This window comes from Pseudorca crassidens, chromosome 1, assembly GCF_039906515.1.
Source record: "Pseudorca crassidens isolate mPseCra1 chromosome 1, mPseCra1.hap1, whole genome shotgun sequence".
In the NCBI taxonomy this organism is placed as follows: domain Eukaryota; kingdom Metazoa; phylum Chordata; class Mammalia; order Artiodactyla; family Delphinidae; genus Pseudorca; species Pseudorca crassidens.
Window position 1 is genome coordinate 63,281,066 of NC_090296.1, and position 27,169 is coordinate 63,308,234.

At 36.3% G+C, this 27,169-nt stretch overlaps 1 protein-coding gene across 4 annotated transcripts in view; it reads right to left on the minus strand.

The window, feature by feature from the left end:
* Nucleotides 1-11,781: 11,781 nt before the first annotated feature.
* Nucleotides 11,782-27,169, minus strand: part of BRMS1L (BRMS1 like transcriptional repressor) — a 39,905-nt gene continuing 24,517 nt past the window's right edge. For 2 of the 4 annotated variants that reach the window (XM_067737362.1, XM_067737377.1), the window contains 6 exons: nucleotides 20,207-20,303; nucleotides 19,068-19,151; nucleotides 18,096-18,160; nucleotides 16,988-17,027; nucleotides 14,769-14,916; nucleotides 11,782-13,386 (listed from right to left, as the gene is read on the minus strand). In XM_067737362.1, the coding sequence (XP_067593463.1) occupies nucleotides 13,269-13,386; nucleotides 14,769-14,916; nucleotides 16,988-17,027; nucleotides 18,096-18,160; nucleotides 19,068-19,151; nucleotides 20,207-20,303 (552 nt within the window). In that variant the 3' untranslated portion in view covers nucleotides 11,782-13,268. The remainder of the gene's footprint in view (nucleotides 13,387-14,768; nucleotides 14,917-16,987; nucleotides 17,028-18,095; nucleotides 18,161-19,067; nucleotides 19,152-20,206; nucleotides 20,304-27,169) is intronic. The other 2 variants (XM_067737368.1, XM_067737387.1) reach the window with 1 other exon arrangement.

Genomic DNA, 27,169 nt, shown 5'->3' on the forward strand with positions numbered 1-27,169 from the left:
TCTGACTTCTCCTCTTTTTCCTGCATGCCCCTCCATCACCCAGGTTTAAATCTTTTTTATTGTAAAGTAAAATGTGAAGACAGAAAAAGCACATATACACAATATACAATACACATATATAACTCAAGAAATTATTATAAGGCAAACATACCTTAGTCGAGAAGTAGAATCTTTCCAGCAGCTCCAGAAGCTTCTTCCACGTGTCCCATCCCAGTCACCACTCTTCTTCGTCCCACATGAATAACGACCATTTAGCTTTTATAATAATCACTTCTTTGCTTTTTAAATATAGTTTTGTCAACACACCATCAGTTATTCTTGCCTAGTTTTAATAAAATTGTATGTCTTTTAAGTATGTCTTATTCGATAAGTTCTCCCTCTATCCCTTTCATTTCCTTACACTTTTTCAGTTGAAGAAACTGGGCCATTTGGCTGGAGAGTCTCCCACAGACTGAATTTTGCTGATTGCATATTCTTGGTACAATCCAAAATTTTCTTCTGTTCTCTGAATTTCTGCAAATTGTCAGTTGCATCCAGAAACTGGATCAGACTCAGGTTCAAGACTATAAGAGGCATGTGATTTCTGATTATCTCATTATTTTGTGATCTTAGCAGCCAATGATGTTTAATGCTTATAGCCATTCATTAGAAATGGCCAAATGGCAATATTCAAATTCTATTACTTTAATTTATTTGTTAGGTTACCTTTATAATAGTCTACTCTGTTGTTACCAAGTAGTGCAGTTCATATAGGAAAGGCAAGGTAAATGTTGTTGTCTTTCTCTTTATTCACCAGTTTTCAAGATAATGAATTGCTTCCTTATTCTCCAAAGGTTAAACACACACATGCACACACAAAATCATTATGAGCTTTTCAATGTAAACATTTTTATGGGCTTCAGTCCATTGTAATTATTATCATATTTGAGCTCAAATTGTCCCATTTTTTACCACTAGGAGCCCTTTAAAGCCAGCCCCTGAATCCTTTTGATGTGACTCTAGCAGTATTTGATAGTTTTCTCTCTCTGGTAATATAGGATGTTCTAGGCTTCTCTTGTTTATTTCTTGCCCAAGTCCTCGATTTGACCATTTCTCCCAAAAGCCTGGTTTCTTTTAATGAGAAACTGTAATGAGAATTATACATTGTATCACAATCTAAGCACAAAGGATGCACCCTGTTTCTGGGTTGATCATTGTTTTTAGGCTGTTCGGTGGACAGAACTAGGAAATATATGTGAAATATTTGTTGCATCCATATTGATAATTCCAATTCCACCTCAAGGTTTTATGTAACCTCTTTCCTATTGTATCTCCTTTCTTCCAGATGAGAATTCTGGTTCTCAAGAATGCAGAGGATGATAGAATTAATATATTCCCCAATTACTCAGTTTATCTCATACTACACACACAACAGTCTCAGAATAATAATATTAATATTACCACCAATATAACTACTTGAAAACATTTTAAAAATTCATATACTCTTCCTATTCTTAAAACAGTTATACTCTACTTTGTCAGGCCATTACATACTACACACACTCTCTCCCTCTTATCCAGTGCTGGGGACACCTAATATCAGCTCAGCAGAGCCAGTTGTTAAATTTTCAGGAACTTTGTAAGCTGGATGTTAAACATATCCATTATTAAAAATTAAACTATATAAACTTACAATTAAATCATACTGAGAGAAAAGGTAGAAAATAAACAAAACTCATCATCTCCTAATTATTTTACTACATGTCATTACTACCTATGCTTTTAAGGTCATTTACATGGATTACATCTGCATGGTGGAAACACCATATTACTCTATCATGGTGAGAGGTTGCACAACTCTTCTCAACCCCGCCTTCAGTGACATCACATTTGGTAGCCTGAAGTCGACCATGGTGGGAGTATGTACGTCACAGAAATTGACAAATCCTATAAACTAGGGCTTTATTGATTTTTACAATTGTCTAGACTTAAGAAACTGAAGGAGGAAATGGTAATAATGCAAATTAAACTTAAAAGTGTATTGTGTCTATAGCCATTACGTTTTTGAATAGCACCCCAAAAATGAGAAAATACTTGAAAACTATTATCCAGTTCATCGAAGAGGTCACTTGCATCATTGACAAATGAGTGAACTCATGATACACATCTTCATTGTTTCACATTTGTCTTACTCCTTAATATAAAATTTTACAGAGTTCCCTCTTGAGTTGTTTCCATGTGATGCTCAAAAATATGGTGGCTTGTTTTCTGAGATTTTCTTGGTTTTGTTACCACACACCACCTCGGTCTGAACCTTCTCTTTCCTTCATCTCTATCGTTTCCATGCTGCTCATCTTTGATTATATTCCCAGAAGTTTCTCCTCAGTGGGATCCCTGACCCAAAAGGGCTCCTGTCAGGTCTGTTTGGAGAGTTCATGGGGCGGGGCTTCTCCAGCTCCTTCAGTCTGTCTTCCTTCAGGGCCCTTGGTATTGGAGAGAGCAGAACCTCAGCAAGTGTCAGCTGCTCTCCTCAAAGTGGCCCGTGTTGCTTTCCAGTGAATACCTGTTGGCTACTTTAAGGGTCTCCTCTTCCCTGTTGCTTCCTTCTTCCTCCTACACAGATGCTGTTTGTGTTTTGTGGCTGATGGTGGTTTGGCCTGACCTACCTATAGTTTGGGGTCTGTAAGGAAACTTCTCCATTTAGTTTTGTCGTAAATGGAGTCCATGAGTTTTTAGTTTTGCTATCTGGTTCCTCTGACTGCTTTTATGTGGAGAATAAAAGACATCGAAAAACCATGCTGCTGTCATCATCATCTCTCCAGAATTTTCCATCTAAAATTAATTTTTGTATTAATGTAGAAGTTCAACTTCCATATTTTCCCATATGGGTAACTATTTTTCCACAGCCACTATTGAAAAGTCCACTCTTTCTTCATGGCTCTGCAATCCTCCCTCAGTCATGTATTAAGCATCCACAGATGTCCAAGTGGGATGAGTGTGCTCCTGCACTCTGCGTTTTGTTCCACTGATCTCATCGTCTATTCCTGTGCTGATACCTCACTGTTTAATGACAAAATCTTTATTAAAATTCTAGTATCTGGTGAGAAGATATCTCAGCTTATTCTTCTTTGGAAGTGTTTTGGGTGCTATTGTCCTTTGTTCTTCCATATCCATTTCCAAATCAAGTTTGTCAGGTTCCTTGAAAAACCCCGTTATTTTCTACATTTCATTTAAGTATTTAAAAATTTAAATGCCTCTTTCATACATTATAAGGGTAAATGTTGCTTCAAGATACTTTTGTTTTAGGTGCGTGTGTGTGGTATGTGTGTGCATACACGTGTATGTATTAGGACATGTGTCCCTGTCAAAAGGAAAGCCACTGCCCTGGGTCATCCAGAAGGTTACCTTGGCACTGGTTCCCGCTCAGGCTTCCTCTTTTCCATTAGGTGTTGATGGCCTTCTTATCCCTTGCCAGACAGTCTGGGAGTTTTTAAATTGAGACAGGAAATCATAGGAAATAAAGAAATGTTAGTAATGTCTTTACTCTTAGGAAAACAGTTTGAAGACAAACAGTCTGAACTCTTGGGCCGCCCAAATTTTGGAATTCTAACAGGGACACCTCAAAGCGCCCTCTGCTGGCAGCCAGTATTAATCACCGATAGAGTCAATAATTACAAATAATTACTAATGCAGACTTTACTTGTACATAACTACATTTTAAGCTCGTGATCACATATAGGGAGTTATATTTATATTTACTATGATGTTCTCCAACTGACAAAATGGAATTCAAGCACATAAGCTAAAACAGCTCTAACTTATACAGAATCTACAGTTAAAAGACATTCTTTTTGAATGACACAGATAGATCCTTAAAAATAATGTCCTTAAAGACAATACACACAAACACACACACACATACACACACACACACAGAGCACAATTAGTGCCTCTCTCTGAGGGGTAAGGTTACAGGTATCTCACTATCTAAGTTAGATATATTCTATAATGGAAGTGCAAAAAAGAGACATTTTTTTCTTTACAAGTTTTCAAGTATTACAAACAAATCTAAATGCTACTTGAAAATGAAATGAACTAGTCATCTAAAATTATTGAGAATAACTGTTAGTTAAAAATGACTATTTTTGAAATTCTCTATTATGAACAGCTATCAGGAATAAATGTATACGTCAGAAATCTGTGCTTCTAACTTTACATTTTTCCCTGGTCAAAAATAAACAACCCATGACTAACCTCTTTCATTCTTCATGTAAAATTTCTGAGTGCCTAAGAGAGATGGCCATAAAAAATGATAAAAATAAATTCTATGTAATTATGAAAATTAAAGTTGTATTTACTGTGGTTGATAAAGTCATTTATTAGTATACTACAATCTTAAAAATAGAGTTAAAAAATAGAGTTGAATAGTTTAAAATAGTTAATAAAATTAAGTGGAGAGATAAAATTATATCTTAAAATTCAGATCATCCATATTAATAATTTCTAAACTGATAATTACTCCTGTGTCAGCATGGTATTGGAAGATATTTAAAATATCATTTATCTTGCTCAAAAAACTTAACTATTTTGTGTATTTACCCACTAATACATACAGTACCTGTTTATTTTAACTTTAATCTAGAAAGATTATAGAAAGTCTATGCTTCCCAATTTTCAAAGCTCTAATAATCGTATGCCTATATACTGAGGTCACTAAAACATCACCCTAACTTTGGGTATAACTCAATGTTTCAATGACAATGTTTATACCCTAAGAGAAGGAACTATGAAGCAATCTAGTTCTAGATCTTTATATAAAAGATCAGTGAAGTAATTCATTTTCCAGTGTGAATATTTATTAATTTGCTATTTATAAATATTCTTTATTGAATTATCAGCTAGGCCATTCCTGATTAATAACAGTCTAGAGATTCTATTGATTATAAGTAGATTATTGGGTAAAACACAACCATACAAAACTATTTTAAGAATGCTGAGGATAAAATTGGAGAAGTGGGGAGCAAAGCTTACAACAGAGTTATTGATTTAATAGACAAACTATTTACTGCCACATCCCTTCAGAGCACTTCGATCTGTACAAAAAGTTCTGTTTCCTTTTTTTAATTCCACACTCTGTTTCTGTAGTAACTCTAAAGCACATAATCCGTTGCAATGTTCCTAAGCCTTTTACATGGTGAATTCTTTTCAGTCAATAAACAGTAATAACAATATAATGCTTGTTTCGAACTTTATCTTCTTCCTGAATATCCCTTAATTAGTACGCAACAGAATTAAATGTGACTGCAGTCTCACTATACGATTTTGAATAATTAAAAGAAAAAATACAAATTCCAAACTAAGCACCTAAGTCTTGTAAGAATTTACTGCCACCTTCAGGTTTTAATCAAAATGCAATCGTAGTACAGCTTTTACATTTCCAGGAGACAGTCCCTGGTTAATGTAGTTAAAATATTAACATTATTTTCTGGTTTGGGAAGCAAAGTGCTATCTAAGTTAGACTGCAGTACAAATGTCTTTCATGAAATACCCTTTCACCTTGTCTTTCATGATTCTTCTACAATGTAATTGAAAATGAAAGCCTACAGTATTTTATCAGTCACTATAATTACATACAGGGAGCTCCCAGAACACTGTCCAGAATATACCTAGGTATCTTCAGACTAAATCTAATTTAAAAAGCTCTTCAAGCAAAACAGTTTTAAAGGTTCCATGTGTCAGTGCCCTCCAGCCAAAGACGACCAGGAACACACCTATAGTTAAACAAGTTGGGTTTCTTGCTCACTGCAACGAGGGAGCGCACACACCATGGGGGCTGTGGGTGTCTGAGAAAGAAGGTGTGAGAAGAAGATTTGGACTTATAGTGGGAGATGTGGGGTTGTGTTCATGGAAGTGGGGCTTGGCTCTGGATGGGATACTGTCAGGAAGTGGGGGCACTTCTGTGATTGGGCACTTTAATAAATCTTATTTATAAGGCAGGAGGAATGAAACAAGGCCAAAGCCACCATGGATAAAACAGCAGCAGCTGTTCATATTAGCCAGGATAGGGGAAGCTTTCAGATTTTTGTGGTTGGCAGGCTGACCTTGGTTTTGTCTATACTTACACAAGATTATGAGGGGGAGCAGGGTCTTGGTTTTTTCGTCTCACTTCATCGCGGGCACAGAGTGGCCTTGTTTGATGTTGATGTTCTATGCGATTGTTTATGCTCAACAGAACACAAAGGCCAGTGCCAGACAGTTCCCAGTTGTCAGGGACTGCTCTTCTTTCTCAGGGGAACGTTTGCAATTCTACCAATACCTTTAGTGTTATTCCTTGAATTTGTGGTGAAACCATAAAAGTTTATTATGTTTTTTTAAGATGGAAATCAATAGAATTTGAAGCCCTGGTGTTCATGATACATGTTGTAAGCTAAAAAAAAAAAAAAATTAGAAGGAGGGTATTTATTAGAAGACTCATGTAACATGAGGAAGATTGGGTGCAGGTGGACTGTGGGTTAGCTGGAAGCAGGAAGTTAAATGCCAAGAACAGTCTCTCATCTCTTCAGCTCTCCATGTCATCTTTCTCCACAGGGCAGGAAACTTAATTGCCTATTGCTTAATTGTCTTCCCACTTACATTTAAAAAGGGAGACTGACTCTCTTTCCACAGATATAATTTGAAAGATCCCAGGGGAGGGTTCCAGCTGGGGCAGCCTGAGTTACAGACCCACCTAATCTAAACAACTGTGACCAAGAACGGCAGAGCATGAGAGAGATGGATGCTCCCATTGGAACCACATGGTTGGGGAAGAAACAGTTTCTGGAAAAAGTAGAACTGGAGTGCTGGGCAAAAGAACTGAAGTTCAGCCAGGAGTGAAAAAATCAGTTCTGGGTTTTAGAAATAAAATACCTGCTATAGGCAGTACTCTTTACAATAGTCAAGACATGGAAGCAACCTAAATGTCCATCGACAGATGACTGTATAAAGAAGATATGGTACATATATACAATGGAATATTACTCAGCCATAAAAAAGAACAAAATAATGCCATTTGCAGCAACATGGATGGACCCAGAGAGTATCATACTAAGTGAAGTAAGTCAGACAGAGAAAGACAAATATCATATATCACTTATATGTGAAATCTTAAAAAAAAAAGATACAAATGAACTCATTTACAAAACAGAAATAGACTCACAGACATAGAAAACAAACTTATGGTTACCAAAGGGGAAAATGGGGAGAGGGGGATAAATTAGGAGTTTGGGATTAACAGATACACACTACTATGTATAAAATAAACAACAAGGACCTACTGTATAGCACAGAGAACAATACTCAGTATCTTGTAATAACCTGTAATGGAAAAGAATCTGAAAAAGAATATATATATATTTTTTAATTTTTAAAGGTGATTAATAAAAAGTCTTGACATTAAAGAAAAAGACAAGCACAGAAGAGTACGTATAATATTCCTTTAATGTAAATAATGGGTCCTGCTTTGCCCTATTTTATTTACCTAGCAGAAAAACAACCAATATAAGTCATGGAATCTTCTAAAGCTCAAAATGGAGAGAGAAAAAGAGGAAGTCCAGAGAACTAGGAGAGGACACAGGAGGCATCTTGCAGGCAGTGGACAGACCAGCATCCTCTCCTTCTTTGGTCTTCCTTCACCTCGGCAGCCTCGCAGAGAGTGGACTTGGGCCATGACCATGACTGGTGCTAAGAACTCCCTTGAGCAGTCACACCAGGAGGAGGGAGAGGAGAGCTCTACAGGAGGGGAAGGGGAACGAGCAGACACAACCCTTGGGCTCCCCTGACTATGAGAAGCCTGAAACCTCCCAAAAGACCCTTGGGCATGAGGGACGGTACAGCTCAAGGGTGTATAGGAAAGGCCCAAACCAATTTGGCCCTGACATAGTGGGTACTGTCATTATTTATACATATATAAGTATATTGATAAAATACGTATAGGTTAACACCATGGAGGGTAAGCTTCAAATCAAAAACTGCTATAGTGGTGGGGGAGTTGGGGGGGGAAGAACTGGGAGATTGGGACTGATATATACACACTACTATGTACAAAATAGAGAACTAATGAGAACCTGCTGTACAGCACAGGGAACTCCACTTCGCTGTACAGTAGAAACTAACACAACATTGCAAAACAACTATACCCCAATAAAAAAAAATTGCTGTAGCCAATGAATAATTTAAACAGTACCTGAAGTTTTTTTTAAATTGTCTTTCCTTAATAAGTGCAATTACCCATAAATGTACTTAAACATAATACACTGAAATCATAAATTTATCTTCAAAGAAGTGAAAACACTTCACTATTTTTGCCATTACCAATAACATTTTCATATTTGCTCAATAATAAGCGAAATGTATTTCTTTCAACATCCCACTAATAGCAGGTATCATTTAGCCTCTGCCTGAGGATCTGGTTTCCTAAGCCGTTTAACATAAATTATAATCTTTACTAGCAGAGATGAAATGCTACCATGTGGCCTGCTTCTGGACTAGAATTATGGCTCTTCTCTCTTCAAGAGAATGCAACAGTCTCCTGGCAAGTTCACCCACTTCAGACTTCTATTAGATACAGAAAAATGGAAAAGGAAAGGAAAAATGAACTCTAAAGATTGTTACTACATAACTTTTCCCCTTGACCTTCTTTAATAAATTGTGTCTTTGAAAGAGAATATATTAACTTCAAGTTTAGGAACAAAGAAATTTTAGACTTATAGTTGCTTTCTAGTTATAGATAGATGATAGATAGAAAGAAGATAGATGATAGATAACGTATATAACATATATACATTTTTCAGGAAGATCAGCAACTTGAGATAATCAACTATGTTTAAGACCATTCAAAATATAAGTTCTGCCACAATCTTTTGCCTTGCATACCTTGAGGAAAAAAACCCCAGAAATTCCTAATATATGGTAAATTTATAAAGTAAGCATATCAGAATTCTGACATTTATGTTCATTTTGTTTCCAACATGAAAAATATTAAATAATGACTTTCTGTTTATATACTAAACATAGTTCCTGGCACATGGCAGGCATTCGAATTACCAGTATTATTATCACTGGCTGTCCATGAGCCAGGGGCCACACTGGTCCAATAAACTGGGCAGAGTAGCAAAGTACATAATATAGAAAGAACTTAGAGGGGGGCTGTGGACCAGGCCTGCACAGCGAGATCCTGGTCAGCAGAGCACCAGGAAAAAATAAAATCAAAAATAAGATACTAAAAATAGAGTTGCCATGATCCAGCAATCCCATTCCTGGGCATATATCCAGACAAAACTATAATTCAAAAAGATACATGCACCCCTATGTTCATAGCAGCACTATTCACAATAGCCAAGGCATGGAAACAACCTAAATGTACATCAACAGATGAATGGATAAAGAAGATATGGCATACGTATACAATGGAATATTAACCATAAAAAAGAATGAAATAATGCCATTTGCAGCAACGTGGATGGACCTAGAGATTAACATACTAAGCGAAGTAAGTCAGAGAGAGAAATACAGATACCATGTGATATCACTTATACGTGAAATCTAAAATATGATACAAATGAACATATCTACAAACCAGAAACAGACCCACAGACACAGAAAACAGACTTGGGGTTGCCAAGGGGGAAGTGGGGCTGGGGAAGCATGTGTTCAAAGTTTGGGACTAGCAGATGCAAACTATTATATATAGAATGGATAAACAACAAGGTCCTACTGTATAGTACAGGGAACTATATACAATATCCTGAGATAACCCATAATGGAAAAGAATATGAATATATATATGTATAACAATCATTTTGCTGTATATCAGAAATTAACATGACATTGTAAATCAACTATACTTCAATAAAATTTTTTTAAAAATAAGATGATAACAATGTGTCTGGCACAATACCAGGAAGGGGCTATCTCACAAGAGGACAGGTGACCCCTTCAAGTTTCGACAAAACCATCTTTTGATTCCAAGTTTGCTTTCACACAGATTTTCCTAGAAGGAAAAAATATGCCAAGTAGTTGACTTGAGGAGTCTGGTCTCCTTCTCAGTGAAAATTATTAAACTGACACTCGGCTGTCACTTCAATCCACTGTGAATGGGTCGGTCTAACTCCCCCAGAGCTGTCAACTCAGGCATGTTATTAGTTTGGTAGAGCTGCCATAACAAAATACCACAGACTGCGTGGCTTAAACAACAGAAATGTATTTTCTCACAGTTCTGGAGGTTAAAAGTCCAAGATTGAGGTGTTGGCAGGTTCGGTTTCTCCTGAAGCCTCTCTCCTTGGCTTGCAAGTGGTGGACTTCTGTCTTCACATGGTCCTTCCTCTGTGTTCACGTATCTGCTGTCCAAATTTCTCTGTGTCCAAATTTCCTTTTATAAGGACATCAGTCAGACTGGACGAGGGCCCAACCTAACACCCATTTTAACTTAATCACCTCTTTAAATGCCCCATCTCCAAATACAATCACATTCTGAGGTAATGGGTGTGATGGCTTCAAAATATGCATTGGAGGGGCGGGGGAGATACAATTCAGCCCACAACAGGGCATATGAATAAAGTTTAAGTTTCTGGGCCTATGAAGTAAGGGGCAAGACTCTGAGCCACAGTGACCAATGAGGGAAACCGCCTCAATTAATCCCACCTGACACATCAGGCACACTTCCAGTAGTTCATCTATGAAGACAATAGAAGGAACATACATTTTCCCTAACCTCATTCTGAGCTTTTGTGTTCTTTGAAAAATACTTTACATTTCCTTACATTTAGCAATTAAAATCATTTATATTCCAACTTGGCAAGAGACTACATAAATCCTAACTAGTGTATTCATTCATCCTACAACCATTTTCCTTATCAATTCATTTTAGTTCAGTTTTAGTGTACTGGACTTACTGGATCCAAAAACAAAATCAGAAATAACCAACGTCCCTGTTCTTCTTTTTAAATAATTATCAAGTATTTAAGATTGTACATGGTTCTGTCAGTGGTGTTTGAGTTCTGAGTAACAACACACATATCAAAACAACTTTTACGTGAAGAAGTTTGCAATGAAAAGTACTCAGTGTCCACTGAGAAGAAGGGACAGAATGAGGAATGTACATTAGTGTTTGCTAATAATTATTAGTGATGAATTGGATTACTGATGATTAGATTCTTTTAATGGGAAATGTCGAGAAGGGATAGACCAAACATGAAATCCTGGAAGCTGTGACAGTTAAGGTCCATATATTGATACTAAGACAGAGTCTGATCGTAAACAAAGTACCAGCAGCTGCTAGATCACATTTTGCAGATTCTAACAGTTCCCCTAAACTAGACCGTTTTTGACCAGAAGTCAAATGGCAAACTGCCAACAACGAAATATATTTTATAGTATTTCAATCATAGACAAGCATACACTTACCTGAATCAGTATCAATATTATGGAAAAGTTACATATGATATAAACATTGAAGTTCTGAAAGTAAATGTACTAAATCATAGTCAGTTTTTAAAATAAAGACTTTCTACTTAAAATTTCAGAACTTACACGGTACAGTTTTATTAAAGTAGAACATATATGCATATATTTAAATTAAATATAACTTAGCTGCCTTAAATATCTAAATATACGCCAATAGAGGTTGAATTGTGGTTTAGGGATGCAGAAACATTTGTTCAACACTCCGACACTCCATATCTATTAATGTAAATTGCCTTAAATCCTTCTTAGAAGTAGACAGGTTATAAATAATAAAAGTGCACAAGTCATTCAAGACACTACGAATGACACGCAAACACATCTTTTTATTATATACTAAATTTAAAAATCCAAATATTATTAAAAATGCTTATGAAACATTGTATACATAAGTACTGTCAAATACTATCAGATTATGACATTATGTACATTTGCTAAGGTTAATTAGAAACAGAACAACGTACATAACTGCTGATAATTAATTTCAGAAGTCAAATATTTTAACATTTGGCAACTGTGAAGTAGTGATCTGCACAGGAAGATGTTTGCAGAGGTAAAATAGCGAGAAAACAAATGGAAAAATGCAGATATTCCTGCCCTAAGTGTTAATAAGTAGATCTCTTCCTCATCCTCTTAAGTCTCAATATAACAGAAATTAAAGTGCACAAGACCACCAGGAATACCTGATTTGGTTGTACCCTAATATATACTACAGCCAATTGTGCTGCCATATTGAGGGTTTCAATTCCCTGTACTGTTCCTGAGGTTTTAGAAGTTAATTTTGAATGTGACTAGGGGAAGAGAGGCCAATACTTTCTAAATTGCACCAAGTGGCCTTAAAGTGTAGAAACACCAAAGATAAAAATATTAATTTGGGAATAGATTCAAGGAGATCATCCCTGTCTATTTTGCCCTAGGAATAAAATTAGGATACGAATCTAGTTTTACCTCTGGAAAATGCTTACTAAAAATCTGTTTCAAAAGATCAGACATGTACAGCAAGCACCACAATACTGTCAGTTACTGTCCACCACTTACATACTGCATCATAAATACCAGGCATATATACCTGCCCTCGAAAGGTTCACAAGAAATAAAGGTAGAAGCATGTTATTACTTGACACTAATATTTCTAATCAACATGAAGTATAATTTGTAAAAATAGGTCACCTCCATACAATCAAGGAAAAGGAGAAGGAAAGCTCCTAGTCTACAAAAGTGCTCCTTTTAGCTTTCAAACCCAATAGCTTAATTTCGGGTAAAACAAGATTGCAAAGTAAGGCCATCAGTTCTAAATAAGCTGATGATGCCATCTATACATACTCACGTATATATGTTTAAATTTCAATTCTGATTTGACACAAATGTACTATTACAAACCATTTATAGGAAACATTTTATAGGGCTTATTTACAAATATATGATCAGTGACAAAGACACTGAAAATCAAGAAAACTGCAGATAAATGTAGCCATTGCTAACATAGTTCACTAAAGGTAAGACAGATTTACATAAAAACCAAAGAAAAAAGTTTAGTAAGAAACCCCTACCATATATACCTATTGGTCACTGGGCCAAAAAGGCAAATAAATGTAATGATCATGATTAAACTTTTATCACTGTCTCTTTCAATAACATATCAACATGAGGTCTATTTAGAGTACTACCTACAAATACACAGTCTCTCATGATTCGATGAGAATATTAAGTTACTGAATATATTTTTTTATTCCCATGGCACATCATACTTGGTAACACTAATAAGGTAGATTTAGATAACACTTAAATCATGATTACGAATGTTTAATTGAATATTTTCCTTTCTGTAGCTGTGAAATGTAAAGCTTAGATTTGCTTCCATCAGGCCTCTTAAACCAAACTTCATCATGGTTAATTGTTGTAATTACAGCACTAAAAAGAAAGAAAATACGAATGAATGAATTACAATATGCCTTCTCCACTCATTTTAGAGCACAAACTATAAAACCAAAATAGCTGGACTATAAGAGTAGATTCAGGTATGTAATTGTCATTTATCGGAATGCTATCAGCAGGGCATGCTGTCAAAAATATCACATTCAGCAACACTTAATAGATAATCTCCTTTCTTTTCTTAATAGAGTTGGTAAAACTTACTACTAGAACTATTAAAAGCACATTGTCCCTAACTCCATTCCCACCCCACCTCCAAAAGAAGAAAAAGTGGAGCTAACACCACTCCTTATGTAGTATTACACCTCCAACTCATATCAGCCTTGGCAGTAGGAAATCTTTCAAATGCCAAACTTAATTCCCAGTGTCAAGCATCTGTGGTACTTGTACAGATTTTTTTTAACACTACTAATCTTTACATAGACATCTTTCTAAAAATATATGTGTTTAATCCTCTTTTATGCTATTTCATCTCCTTTTTAACCACATTTATGCTAAGTAGTAGTAGTTAAATGTCTCAAAAGCAATAAGATAAAGCAAAGAATCCATGGGTATCATGTATAACCTAGTAATTAATTAGCTCAATGAGCTTCTATGAGAAAAGTTACTATACACACTGATCCTGAAATGAGTATTCTATACTAAACGCAAACACTTTATTTACTACTGATGCCTAGAAAAAGATAGTTTCTTACTGTAGAAGGTTACTACTCTGAGGATTAAATCCTAAACTACTAAAGGAATTAAAGCAGCAATGGGCAATAATATTTTCCAAAGGCCACACCAGATAAAACTTATAAGGCTCTATAAATAATTATATAAACTTTATTTAAGCCTAGACAGATTGAGTTTTTTAAAAGGCAATTTTCAGTTTTCAAGTTATACTTTAATTCCCACTACTCTAAGTTTTTGTTAATTTTCAATTCCTTTCCCATTCTAATTGAAGCAAATTTTTAATCTAAAATACTGTAATAGACCCCAAAAAGTTAAGGATTAATAGAGCCACACTGTGGCAGCATACTGTCAAATTCATAACAGTCTGGATTAAAGGTCATAATATTAGGATCATAGCAAGTCATCTATTATAAGAATTAATAAATGGGATTTCTTACCTGGCTAAATAATTCCAACATTTCCATTTGTGTTAATGCTTGTGTCCATGAACTTAATATGTAACTCTGGTGTATAAAATTAATACTGGTGTGTAAACATGCTAATCAAATCATATGTCAAGAGAAAAAAAGAATCCATAGGGAATTAATAATGTATTATGAATGCACTATGGAAGCAGCAAATATTTACTGACAACAATGTGGTAAACTCTAATACTGAGTAGCACTGAAATGATAAAGGCTTTTTACCTTGTAGGACATTCATCTTTTTTGTCAATACATATTGTCTGTCCACGTATATACCATTCACCATCATAATACAATCTTCCCTCTTCGGATCTAGCACTGTGCAGGTGTTTTTCCAGTTTCACAGGTGCTAAAGGGATCAGTTCAAAAACTGTTATATTAATGAGACATTGTCAGAAGAAAAGTGCAGAACATTAAGTATTAACACCAACCCATGCATATATGTGAAAAAACACTAACAATATTTCTTAGATAACAAACCTAAATCTAATGAAAACAAGAGAATTTCATTTCTTACATTTTTATATAATTCATTCAGTTTTTAATATAGCTATTTAATAAAGCTAAACAATATATAATAAATCAATTAACTAGACAAGTGTAAGAAGGAGAAGCAGATATATTATCAATTACTAGTGCCAACTTCAAGTGAGATTTAAAATCTGAATTGTCATATTTCTACTGAAAATTATATTTTTCATATTTTCTCCCCTGCAGCTGACACTTCCAAAAAAGCAAAGTTTAATAAATATTCCAAGAGTTCCCCAGGACTTTGATTCTAAAAAGGAAATGTCCTCAAGTAGAACTTCCATTTTGAAATCCTAGAAATGGTTTGAGATTCACCAGATAAACTCATGCAGAGAAAAAAATGTTCCTTATAGAAACACACTGTCAAAAGCATACCATGAAATACACACCTCTGCATCATTCAAATGTCACCACCTCAGAAAGGTCTTCCCCAACCACTCTACCCACTCCTCAGTTAATCTTCATCACAGCTTTATATTTCCTTCATAGCAATTATTACAATTTGTCAGTATCTGTTAGTTATCTATTTACATATACATTATTATTCTGCTTCCCCCCAAGGAAGTTCTAGGAGGTCCATCTGTTGCACCATTGTATTCCCAGAACCTCAAACAGTGCCTCCTATATAGAAGGTGTTCAATAAGTATTCACTCATTCATTCGTTCAACAAATGTTTTCTGAGCACTGAGACTAAAAGAGAGATGTTTCTGACCTTTGTGGAGCTTACGATTCTCTCAGGAGACAGGTAAACATGTAAACGATCAATAAAAAATTACAAATTGTGTTAAGTGCCATGAAGAAAACAAATAGTACACATGCTAAAGATAACATAACAGGGGTCGGGGAGGAGACCCACTCAACAGTGTAGTGAGACTCTTAAAGGAATCCATGACTCAAAAATGTTCAGAATATAGGTAGTTGCCCTTCCACCTAATTCCCAAGGGAAGCAGTTTAGTACAATATTGCTAACAATTTCCTGACATCATATAACGTTTAAAAGAATCCTTGGGTTAAATATAAAATAGAAATTGATCTCTTATAGATTATCTGTTGGGATACGACTCTTCGTATTTAAAACATGTTTTATTTAAAATTCTTGCTTCATTGTTCTTAGGATTAGGAAACCTCATATACAGTGAAAGTAGGCAGAAACAGAGAAAGTTACCCTAGACAATAATGCCCATCACTATCTTGGCAGTGATTTCAGACTTTCCAAAAAATTGTGAATAGTATAATTTGATATAAATTTTACTAAGGCATATCAGAATGTGTAAATCTTAGTGGTGTGTAAATTTTCTTGATGAATCCCACTGCCAGCACTCTATCTCTCGCCTAGAAAACACAGGCACAGAAGAAATTTTGCCCACAATTCCAGAGGATTCACAGGCTCCCTGAAGGCCATCCATGGACTCCTAAAACCTCCCCTACACAATTACTGAACCCATAAAAAACACTAAGTACATACTTTTAAAATTACTGATCCATTATCAGCAATTGAAATGTAGTTGAAACACTAAAAGAAGAAATACATTCCATTCAGAAATCTTGAAACTTTTACATGAGACAAAGACTCCAGAAGAATTCCTCATAATTCTGGGGATAGTGTTCACTGATGAAGTGAAACCAGTGATAGGGGACTGACTTAAAAAGTCTCCACAGGGCTTCCCTGGTGGCGCAGTGGTTGAGAGTCCGCCTGCTGATGCAGGGGACACGGGTTCGTGCCCCGGTCCGGGAAGATCCCACATGCCGCAGAGCGGCTGGGCCCGTGAGCCATGGCCACTGAGCCTGCGCGTCCGGAGCCTGTGCTCCACAATGGGAGAGGCTGCAACAATGAGAGGCCCGCGTACCGCAAAAAAAAAAAAAAAAAAAAGTCTCCATAGCGAAGATTTCTGAACTCAGACTAAATGACTTACGTTCTGTTTTCACTCTGTGTGGACCCAGTGTAGCCATTGCCTTAATTTAAAAAAAAAAAGAAGAAGAAGAAAGATGTCTGAGTTCATAGGCAAAGTATATTTTAGTTTCTATTTAATATATACAACACTACTGATAAGCCCAATAACAAAAACAGTGAAATACGATCTTTAGCTGCTTCAATAAATTGGTAATATCTAAGACCATAGGAATATATAAAAAGAATAACAATTTCTCCTAGAGGTGTTATCAATATCCGAAATAATCTCAAATTCTCAACTAAGAAGCTTCTGAAAATAGAAAAATTTAATAAGAAAACAAGTCTCCACTTTCAAACAAGCACAGAAAATCCTATAATGCTTGAATGTTTAAAGACAGGATGCAAGACATATGATAAGGGTTCAAATATTCACTTTCGTTTATTCAACAAATATTTATTCAGTGTATTCCATGAGCCATTATCAGGCTAAGAACTAGGCACAGAATGGTAATTTATTATTATTTTGGGGTAACCTAAATAAATGCTTTTCTGCACTTTTGCATGAATTATTAATTACATTATCACAGGAAAATACAGTCAAACAGCTGACATGCATCTCTTAAGATACTCTTGCAGGGACTTCCCTGGTGGCTCAGTGGTTAAGAATCCTCCTGCCAATGCAGGGGACACAGATTTGAGCCCTGGTCTGGGAAGATCCCACATGCCGCGGAGCAACTAAGCCCGTGCACCACAACTACTGAGCCTGCATGCCACAACTACTGAAGCCCGTGCGCCTAGAGCCCATGGTCCGCAACAAGAGAAGCCAATGCAGTGAGAAGCTTGTGCACCGCAACAAAGAGTAGCCCCCTGCTCGCCATAACTAGGGAAAGCCCACGCGCAGCAACGAGCACCTAACGCAGCCAAAAATAAACAAACAAATAAATAAATAAATTTATTTTAAAAACTCTTGCAATTCACTATTATCTGTATTAGTATTAACTGTCTTAGAGAGACTGTTGCAAAGTAAAGCATATTTACAATAATATTTTGATGTATTAGTGAAAAATCATAGACTCTTAAAAAGTAGACTATAAAAAATATACTTGCATTCCATTGCTCTTTAATCATACCTTCCTTATTGTTGTCCAGTCTTCAAGAATATCAAGATCTTGTAGCATATAAACTATATACGGACGTTGAAAAGTCAAGGTCAATTTAGCTGTAAGAATTTCACATTTTGAATTATACTTCCAAACTTCTGTTTTTCAGAGAATGGAACAATGACCTCTGGACAAAAACCTTCAGCATGCTGAATTCTGACTTCAAATTATTCTTCAAAAAACTTAGTACCAGGATAAATATGTTCCAGTACTTCAGATGTTATAACCATATTCCCTTAGTCCTATGGTATCAAGGATAGCAAGATATACCACCAACCTAATCACTGGTTTGAGGTGGGGGGAAAAAGGCAGGAGCGAGAGGAGGGTACCAAAGGGAATGCCAAGACTGAATGCACATACTAATTTAATTTAAAGACACTCCACTTTCAGAGACATTAAAAATGTTAAAAAGTACACATGAGGGCTTCCCTGGTGGCACAGTGGTTGAGAGTCCGCCTGCCGATGCAGGGGACGCGGGTTCGTGCCCCGGTCCGGGAAGATCCCACATGCCGCGGAGCGGCTGGGCCCGTGAGCCATGGCCGCTGAGCCAGCACGTCCAGAGCCTGTGCTCTGCAACGGAAGAGGCCGCAACAGTGAGAGGCCCGCGTACCGCAAAAAAAAAAAAAAAAAAGTACACATGAGAATTAAGCAATCATGCTACATACTAAACAGCTGCTTCATATCAAAGCCCTTGTGATCTACAAAGCCATATTAATTTCAAAGTTGGGATCGTTACTAAATTTCTACTCCTTCCGTACTCCTCTTAATCTAAACTATACCCTTGTGCCTTCAATCGGTTTTATAAATCATCTTTCGCTTATTACAGGATCTTGCAAATAAAGACAATGTATACTAACAAAAGTTACAAAGATATGCACAATGCAAAAATGTACATTAAAACAAAACAAAACAAAAAAACCCAGAAAATTTGAAAAAGGATATCTGAAACCACAACTGGCTTCTTTTTGTCAGGACTGAAAGGGTCCTTCCTCTTTTTTCTTGACTGAAGCTCATCGTTCCACAGCTCTGGCAAGTAAATAAAAATTAAGTATTAGCTGATTTCTAGAGATCAAAGGAGGAAAGAAAGACTATATAATTTCATAGTAGCAAAATTTCATTGGTGTCTATGTTTATATACTGCATGTGTATACTATACATATATATATGACTATATGTAATTTCATGAGCAGTTATATATTTTGAATTTTCCTCTGCTTTTATTAGAGCAAAATTCAACTTGGCACTTAGTGACTAATAACTGATAAACATATGTCAGGCTCTGTGGTAAATATACATCACATGAATGGTCTCGACTAATCCTCAAAGCTACCTCTGAGGCAGATAGTCTCACTACTTCAATTATAGGAGGAGACTGATTTAGAAAAGCTAAAGTGACTGTCACTTGTAGTCACCCAACTACAAGTAATGCGTCATTAGAGCTCAGCTTGTCCACTCTGTCTACTCCATATCAGAGAAATAGAATTTATAACAAGTAAAATAATACATATGCAAGAACAATAGGATAACCCAGTAAATCTTCCATCCAGTGTAGAAAGCCTTTCCACAGTACCTCTGAAAAAGCCATTTCACTTTGGACTGATCTAATTAGTAGTAAGTATTTCCTTTTCCTGAGACAGAAATCTGCCTCCCTGGAAAGTCCATCCATTTGTCCTAGTTTGTGTGGGACCAAACAGAAAAGGGTTTTATTCCTTCTTCCACATGACAATCTTTCAAGGCTTAGAGGAAAGAACATATACTACAGCTGTCTTCCAATACTATTCTTATGTTTTAATAATATTCTTACTATTCTTGTAGTATACTATCTTATACCTATAGTTCCTGTCTCGCTTCTGTTTTGTTCCCTTTCATGTGCTCCATTCTCTACGTCTTTCTGAAGTGTGAGTCCAAATCAAAGCAACGATCACAATCATATCAGATTCTTTAGCAGTCTTGCCCCTTCCTCTCTCATTAGGACACTTCATTTACATAACATATGTAAAGGAGACTACATACAGCGAGACACCTCAGTAAACCAAAGGTTTAGTGTCACTTAAACATGACAGTCACAGCATTCCCCTCACCTGAGGTAATATCAATGCTATGCCTGTCCTCTTCAAGCCTTCTTATCTTCTCCTCTAGTTCACTCTGCACTGTATCATATAACAAAAGCTTTTCACTCTGAAAAAAAAAAAGAAAGCAGATCACACATAAGTAGAAAGAACAAATCAGTCTATCTTAACTAAAAGTACCAAATAACTCACTCTTAAAGTATTTTAACATATGGCGCTTTTGTTTAATTTCAACTTAAAAATTTTAATGATAAAATGTCAAATATATGAATAAACTAACACTAGAAAATACAGAATCTAAATATAGGGACAACTATATACAATTAAATTGTTTAAGAACATCTAAATGTATATGTGATAAATAAAGAGGCAAATATTTACTTTACAAAAAAACTCATAGTAAGCTCCCATGGCCCCTTTTAAATATAAGCAGGTCCCACCTGTACCACAATGGAGACCTTGTCCTATAAAGTATATCATTATAAAATGGATCACTTTTTCTCATCAGAACAATTCCCTGTTAATATCGCAGAATCATATTAAAATAGACTAATATATCACCAGGAGAAAAATTCAAATCTAAACTTTACAATTATTTTAAACAATTCAATTATAGTCAAAATCCTAAAATTACAGATTAATTATATCCAAATCTTTCAACAAACCTACAGAAAGATTGAGTCACTTGCTAAGAGACAAGACTGTTCCCTAGTAAATCAGACTAGAATCCAGGTCTACTACTTCTAGCCCACTGTATCCCTTATTTTAAAAGCCATAGAACACACATCAGTATAATATATAGATTTATTATATAAAAAGCTATGATAGATTTCCACCCATCCACCACACCCTTATCTCTAGTAAGGATATTAGCCTATTGGGCCAGATATATAGCTAGATGTGACTGTCTCATAGAGGCCACTGGAATGCAGTTAGTTATGATTTCTTGTGGATGGCATTAGCCATGCCCATTTTCAGCATTCCCAGTGTCACTTATGAAGTCCTCTCTTTTGGGTTTGAAATTTAGAGTCTACACATGCTTGAAGGTTCTCCTGAGTGGTAGAGAAAAGATGGCTTTTGTCAGGTTGAAGCAATCCAGGAGCTAGAGAGAAAGCAAAGCTGAAGAAGACTAAAACTAGATCTCATATGAAAAATTACCTCATTACATGCTACTCTCTATGCTTACTTCCTTTTACTTACCCCTCTGCCTTTGGCGAAGTCTAACAGATATTCTAGCCTTATCTACATTGTATTACAAGAATTGGGAAATGTTATGTAGCAGAGAAAAAGGGAGAGCAGGCTGTGGCCACAGTCAAGATCGTGTGACAGCTATAAATAGAGCCGGATTCTCCAACCAAAGATGACTCCGAATGCTAAGCAGGAGTGATAAGGCTTTTGCTTTTAAGAATATTTCAATTTTAAAAAAACTTTTAAGTAAAAATAAAAATTAACATTAAAAAAAAGAATATGGAAGTTTAACTGCTGCATTCTCTTTGCTTTCCATTGATAAATTTGCCCTAGGCCAAGCAGAAATTCTAAAATAAATCTACCAATCATTCTTTACAATTTAAAAAAAAAAAGCCACAATGGGACTAAAATGTTTGAAGCTATCTCTAAAAATATAATAGGTATATTTTAAAGTATACAAATAGAAGTATCTTGATTCTATCCTCACTGTTATTTCTTTGATCTTCTCTCCCTTATCCCCAACCCCTCAACAACTTTCCCTGAGAGGGAAAGTCATAATGAAGCAGCTAAAAGACACCTAGAAAAGAAAGAGGCATCCAAACTCCCTTGCTTTGGTGCCTGGAGAGGCCTCTATAGTCAATAGGTAACTTAGCTTTTTTAAAGTATTACTAATTATAATTACATGTTTGGCTTCAAAATCCCACAACCCTCCAATCTCCACACCTATACTTAGTGAACCGGCTCACTGAGCCCTTTTGCAGGCTGACACCTATGCTCCTTCTCATCAGGGCAATGCCAGGGAGCCCCAGGAAAGTGGCTCCAAGGTTCCATGTTTGTACTCGTCTCCCGCTGGCCTGGGTTCAGAACCAGCTCCCTTTCGGCAGTTCCCTGACTTAGGCACCTCACAGTTCCCAACCTGGAATGGAGTCCTCGGAGATTTTCAAAGACTAGCATTACCAGAGAGCAAACCATATTAAAAAGCTACAATCATTTTTTTTTAAAGTGGGATACACTGGAATGAAAAGATAAGCAGAACAGAATTTAAAAGCCAAGAAATAGACCCATTGGTTATGGGAAATTTTATGAAAAGGGTGACTTTTCAAATCATTTGGAAACCTGATGACAATAAATGACAACAGAAAAATAAGTTTAACTATATAGAGAAAAACTCAGGTTCTTTGCCTCATGTTATACAAAAAAATTAATGGACTAAAGAGTTAAATTTACGAAATGAAATCCAAAAGAACTAAGGGGGACGCGGGTTCAATCCCTGGTCAGGGAACTAAGATCCCACATGCCATGGGGCAACTAAGCCCACGGGCCACAACGACTGAGCTCCCGTGCCTTGACGAGAGAGCCCGCGTGCCACAAACTACAGAGCCCACGCACTCTGGAACCCACGCACCACAACTAGAGAGAGAAGACCCAGCCGCCACAACAAGAGAGAAGCCCGTACGCTGCAACGAAGAGCCCGCGCAGCACAACAAAAAGATCCTGCATGCCTCAATGAAGATCCCATGTGCCGCAACTAAGATCTGATGCAGCCAAAAAATAAAGAAAAATATCAGCTTCAAAGAACTAAAGGAAGGATGGGGACTCTTTATTTGATGTTGGGGTGAGAGAAGTCTTTCAAAGCACAAAAATTAGAAGGACAAGTTATTTTTTTAAAACTATGCACACAGAAATTAAAAACACATTAAAAAGCAAATAAAAGTAAGAGGAAGGCAATAAAAAAATATTTACAACATGACAAAGGCCTAATAACCATAAGATGGAATTAAACAAGCATGGATAAGTCAGTAAGAAAAATCTAAATACTATCTATACTCACTGCCAAAATCAGCCAAAAAGAGAGACAGAAAACACAAGTGCAAATTAAAATGTGCATTATGTGATATTATTTTTCACTTGACAAAGTTGTTTCATTCTTTTCAAGTATAATAAACAATGCCAACCGATACTGAGAATATAAACCAACTCAACAATTTGGAAAGTAATTTAGAAACAAGTATTGAGGACTTCACTGATTGTATCCTTTGATCTAGTAATTACACTGAAGATTCCATCCTAAGGAAATAACAACCTCGACCAATGCTGTATGGAAAAGGATGCTCACAACAGCAATACTTGTAATGCCAAAAACTAGGAACAAAGTAAAATCCAGTAATAGAGTATTGGCTACATAAATTATTGTACATCCATACTACTACTCTGCAGACACCAAAAATTCAGAATTCAAAAAGTAGGGAGAAACTGCTAGAGTAAGATTACAAATGAACCCAGATCATAAACTCTCTCTTCCCTAAGACATGATGAAATAAACAAAAATATGTACAAAATAAATCAACAAACCACACTTGTAGTTCTCAGACAAAGGAAGGGGCACAATGTCATGCCATAATCTCTGAACGTGGTGACTAAACTGAGACAGAACCCCAAGACCTGCATTATGTACACTACACACATGCGTGCACTTCATAAAGAAAGAATGAGAGAAGGGGGAATATTCTGAAAAGTCTGAGTTATACTTCCAAATCTAGAAAGAAATGAAGGAGGGTCTGGATGGGGGAAAATACATGAAAAGCCCTAGAGACAGAAAGCCCTCTTCATCATGGTAGGCTCACCAGTGAGAAGAAAACTTCCACAGCTCAGCAGCTGACAAGCTCTGCACATAGGCAGACTGTACTGACTCACTCTTAACTATGAATGATGGCCAAAGGTGACTAGTTATTTGTGAAAAGCATCGAAATGAAAGACACAGAGACAAACAAACAAAAAAGAAGTATAAAGAAACAGACACAAGTCAAGACACAGAAAAAAAATTCAAAACAACTACATTTAATACCCATAGAGGAAAGCGATTACACCCATAAGGAAAGAACAGGAGTTAGAAAAAATATTAAAAAATGAGTAATCAGAGGGCATAAGTGCTCTTGGAAATTAAACACATAATAGAAATAAAATATTTAGTAAAAGGAGTGGATGAGAAAGTTGAATATGCTCTAAAAAAGAATAAAATAAGAATAAAGGGAGGGAGGGGTAGGGACTTCCCTGGTGGCATAGTGGTTAGGAATCCACCTGCCAATGCAGGGGACACGGGTTCAAGCCCTGGTCTGGGAAGATCCCACATGCTGTGGAGCAACTAAGCCCATGTGCCACAACTACTGAGCTCACGTGCCACAACTACTGAAGCCCACGCACCTAGAGCCCGTGCTCCACAACAAGATAAGCCACTGCAATGAGCAGCCTGCGCGCTGCAACGAAGAGTAGTCCTCACTTGCCGCAACTAGAGAAAGCCCGCACACAGCAATGAAGATCCAACGCAGCCAAAAATAAATAAATTTTTTAAAAAATGAAGGGAGAGGGGTGGAGGGAGGTACAATAAAAATATATAAGATCTATATAATATATAATAATTATATGAAATATAAGAAAATTCAAAGATCAATCTTGAAGGTCCAGCAGCCAACCAATAAGAGTTTCAAAAAGAGAAAACAGAAAATAATGGAGAAGAACAATATAAGGAACTTCCCAGAACTAAAGATATGAGTTTCCTGATTTAAAGGTTCCTTTGAGTATTCATAATGAATGAAAAGAGACACACAACAAGGCACATCATCTTGCTGTTCCACAGCACCAAGGATAAAGAAAAATAGGTATTCAGGAAGAAAACAGGTCACGTACAAAGGATCAGGAATCAAAATAAGAGGCTTCTCATAAGCAATACTGGGAGCTAGAAGACAATGGAAAAATCCCTTCAAAATTCTGAGGAAACATGATTACTTACCATCTAGAATTCCATACTCTGAATTGGGAGTTAAGATGTTTTTGGACACGAAAGATGTAGGGTTTTAAAACATGTCCAATAAATGTTTGACATGCCTCCCTTCAAAAGGTAGAGTCTAATTCCTCTTCCCTTGAATGTGGGTAGGACTTAGTGACTCATCTCTAATGAACAGAATGTGGCAGAAATCTAAGTTATTAAAAACCCTGTCACTTCTGTCTTGCTCTCGTGACCCGTTCACTCTGGGAGAAGACAGTCACCAGGTCATGGGGGCCCTCAGTCAGCCTGTGGAGAGGCCCATGGGACTAAGGCTTCCAACCAACAACCAGCAACAGCTTGCCAGCCTTGGAAGTCAGTCACTTGGGAAGCAGATCCGACAGCCCCCCCTCAAGCCTTCAGACAACTGCTTCCCTGGCTGACCTCTTCACTGCAACTTCATGTGATTCCCTGAGTCGGAACCACCCAACTAAGTGGCTCCCAAATTCCTGACAATGGAGACTGCGAAATAATAAATGTTGATTATTGTTTTAAGCGACTAAATTTTGGAGTAATTTATTACAAAGCAATAGATAACCAATACAAGAGGTCTCAAACAACTAACTTCTGTACACTTTTTCCCAAGAAGCTACTCTATGAAACTGAAAAAAGAAAACAAGATCTAGCAGGAAAGATGTAAAGGGAATTTCCAGGGTGATGGTGAAGAGATACACCTTAAGACAGAGATGCAGCTGGCCTAGAAAGCATCTGAAGGATGTAGCAGGAAGGAACAGGTGAACAAGGGGTCCAGGGGTGGAGAAGTTGCGCCCAGGAGGGAGGACTCCAGAAGGAAATGGGTCTCATGGATTACCTGATGCATTTGATCACGTGGAAAATGGCATTGGGGGTTTTCATAAATCTGCTGGAGTCTCTGGGAAGAATTGGTAAATGAGAGAAAACTAACAAACAATAAATGAAGCAATTAATCCCAAGGTTAAAAAAATAGTTGTACAAAAAGGGAAGTTTAAGCAAAGTATAACTCTTGGATCAGTAAATAATATTTATAGTTACAATAAGAACAAAAATTGTGACACAACAATATTGGAAGAATGAGATGAGGGGAACTATTATGGAATCCTCAGCTTTCATAACAGGAAACCAAAAGGTAATATCTAAAACTGATATTATTTAGAAATATGAAGGTGAACTCCAGAAGCAGTAGATAAAAGATTTTGATAGACAATTGCTGCTGGGATGTAAAATGTGGAGATGGGAGAGGGACTGCTGTTTTTCATTACAAGCCTGTGTCTTCAGAAATATGTACACACATTATCCCGTAAAAACTGACTTTTAAAAGGGTATTCAGGGAGGGGGAATTGGATGAAGACAATCAAAAGGTACAAACTTCCAGTTATAAGATAAACAAGTAATAGGGATGTGATGTACAACATGATTAATATAATGAACACTGCTGTATGTTATATATGAAAGCTGTTAAGAGAGCAAATCCTAAGAGTTCTCATCTCGAGGAAAAATACTTTTTTCTCTTTCTTTAATTTTGTATCTATATGAGATGATGAATGTCCATTAAACTTATTATGATGATCATTTCACGATGTATGTAAATTAAATCATTATGCTGTACACTTTAAACTTACACAGTGCTATGTCAATTATATCTCAATAAAACTAGAAGAAAAATTAATTTTTCAAAATAAAACACAAAATGACCCCCCCCCCAAAAAGTATTTAGAGCCATAAGGAAACGCTCATGAAATGCTGCTTATAAAAAAGTTAGGATACAAAATACTATACATAGAGTCATATCAGCTATGTGAAAAACAATTATACAAACACACATACTTATTAACAGTAATTACTTATGCTTGGTAGATTATGGTTGCTTCTACTGTCTTCTTCAGACTTACTTCTCAAGTTTTCTCAATAGACAGTTATGAATGTTATAATCAGAAAACAAAAAATAATTAAATGAATAGACAACCAAAAAATCAGAGCTCTGAAGAGCT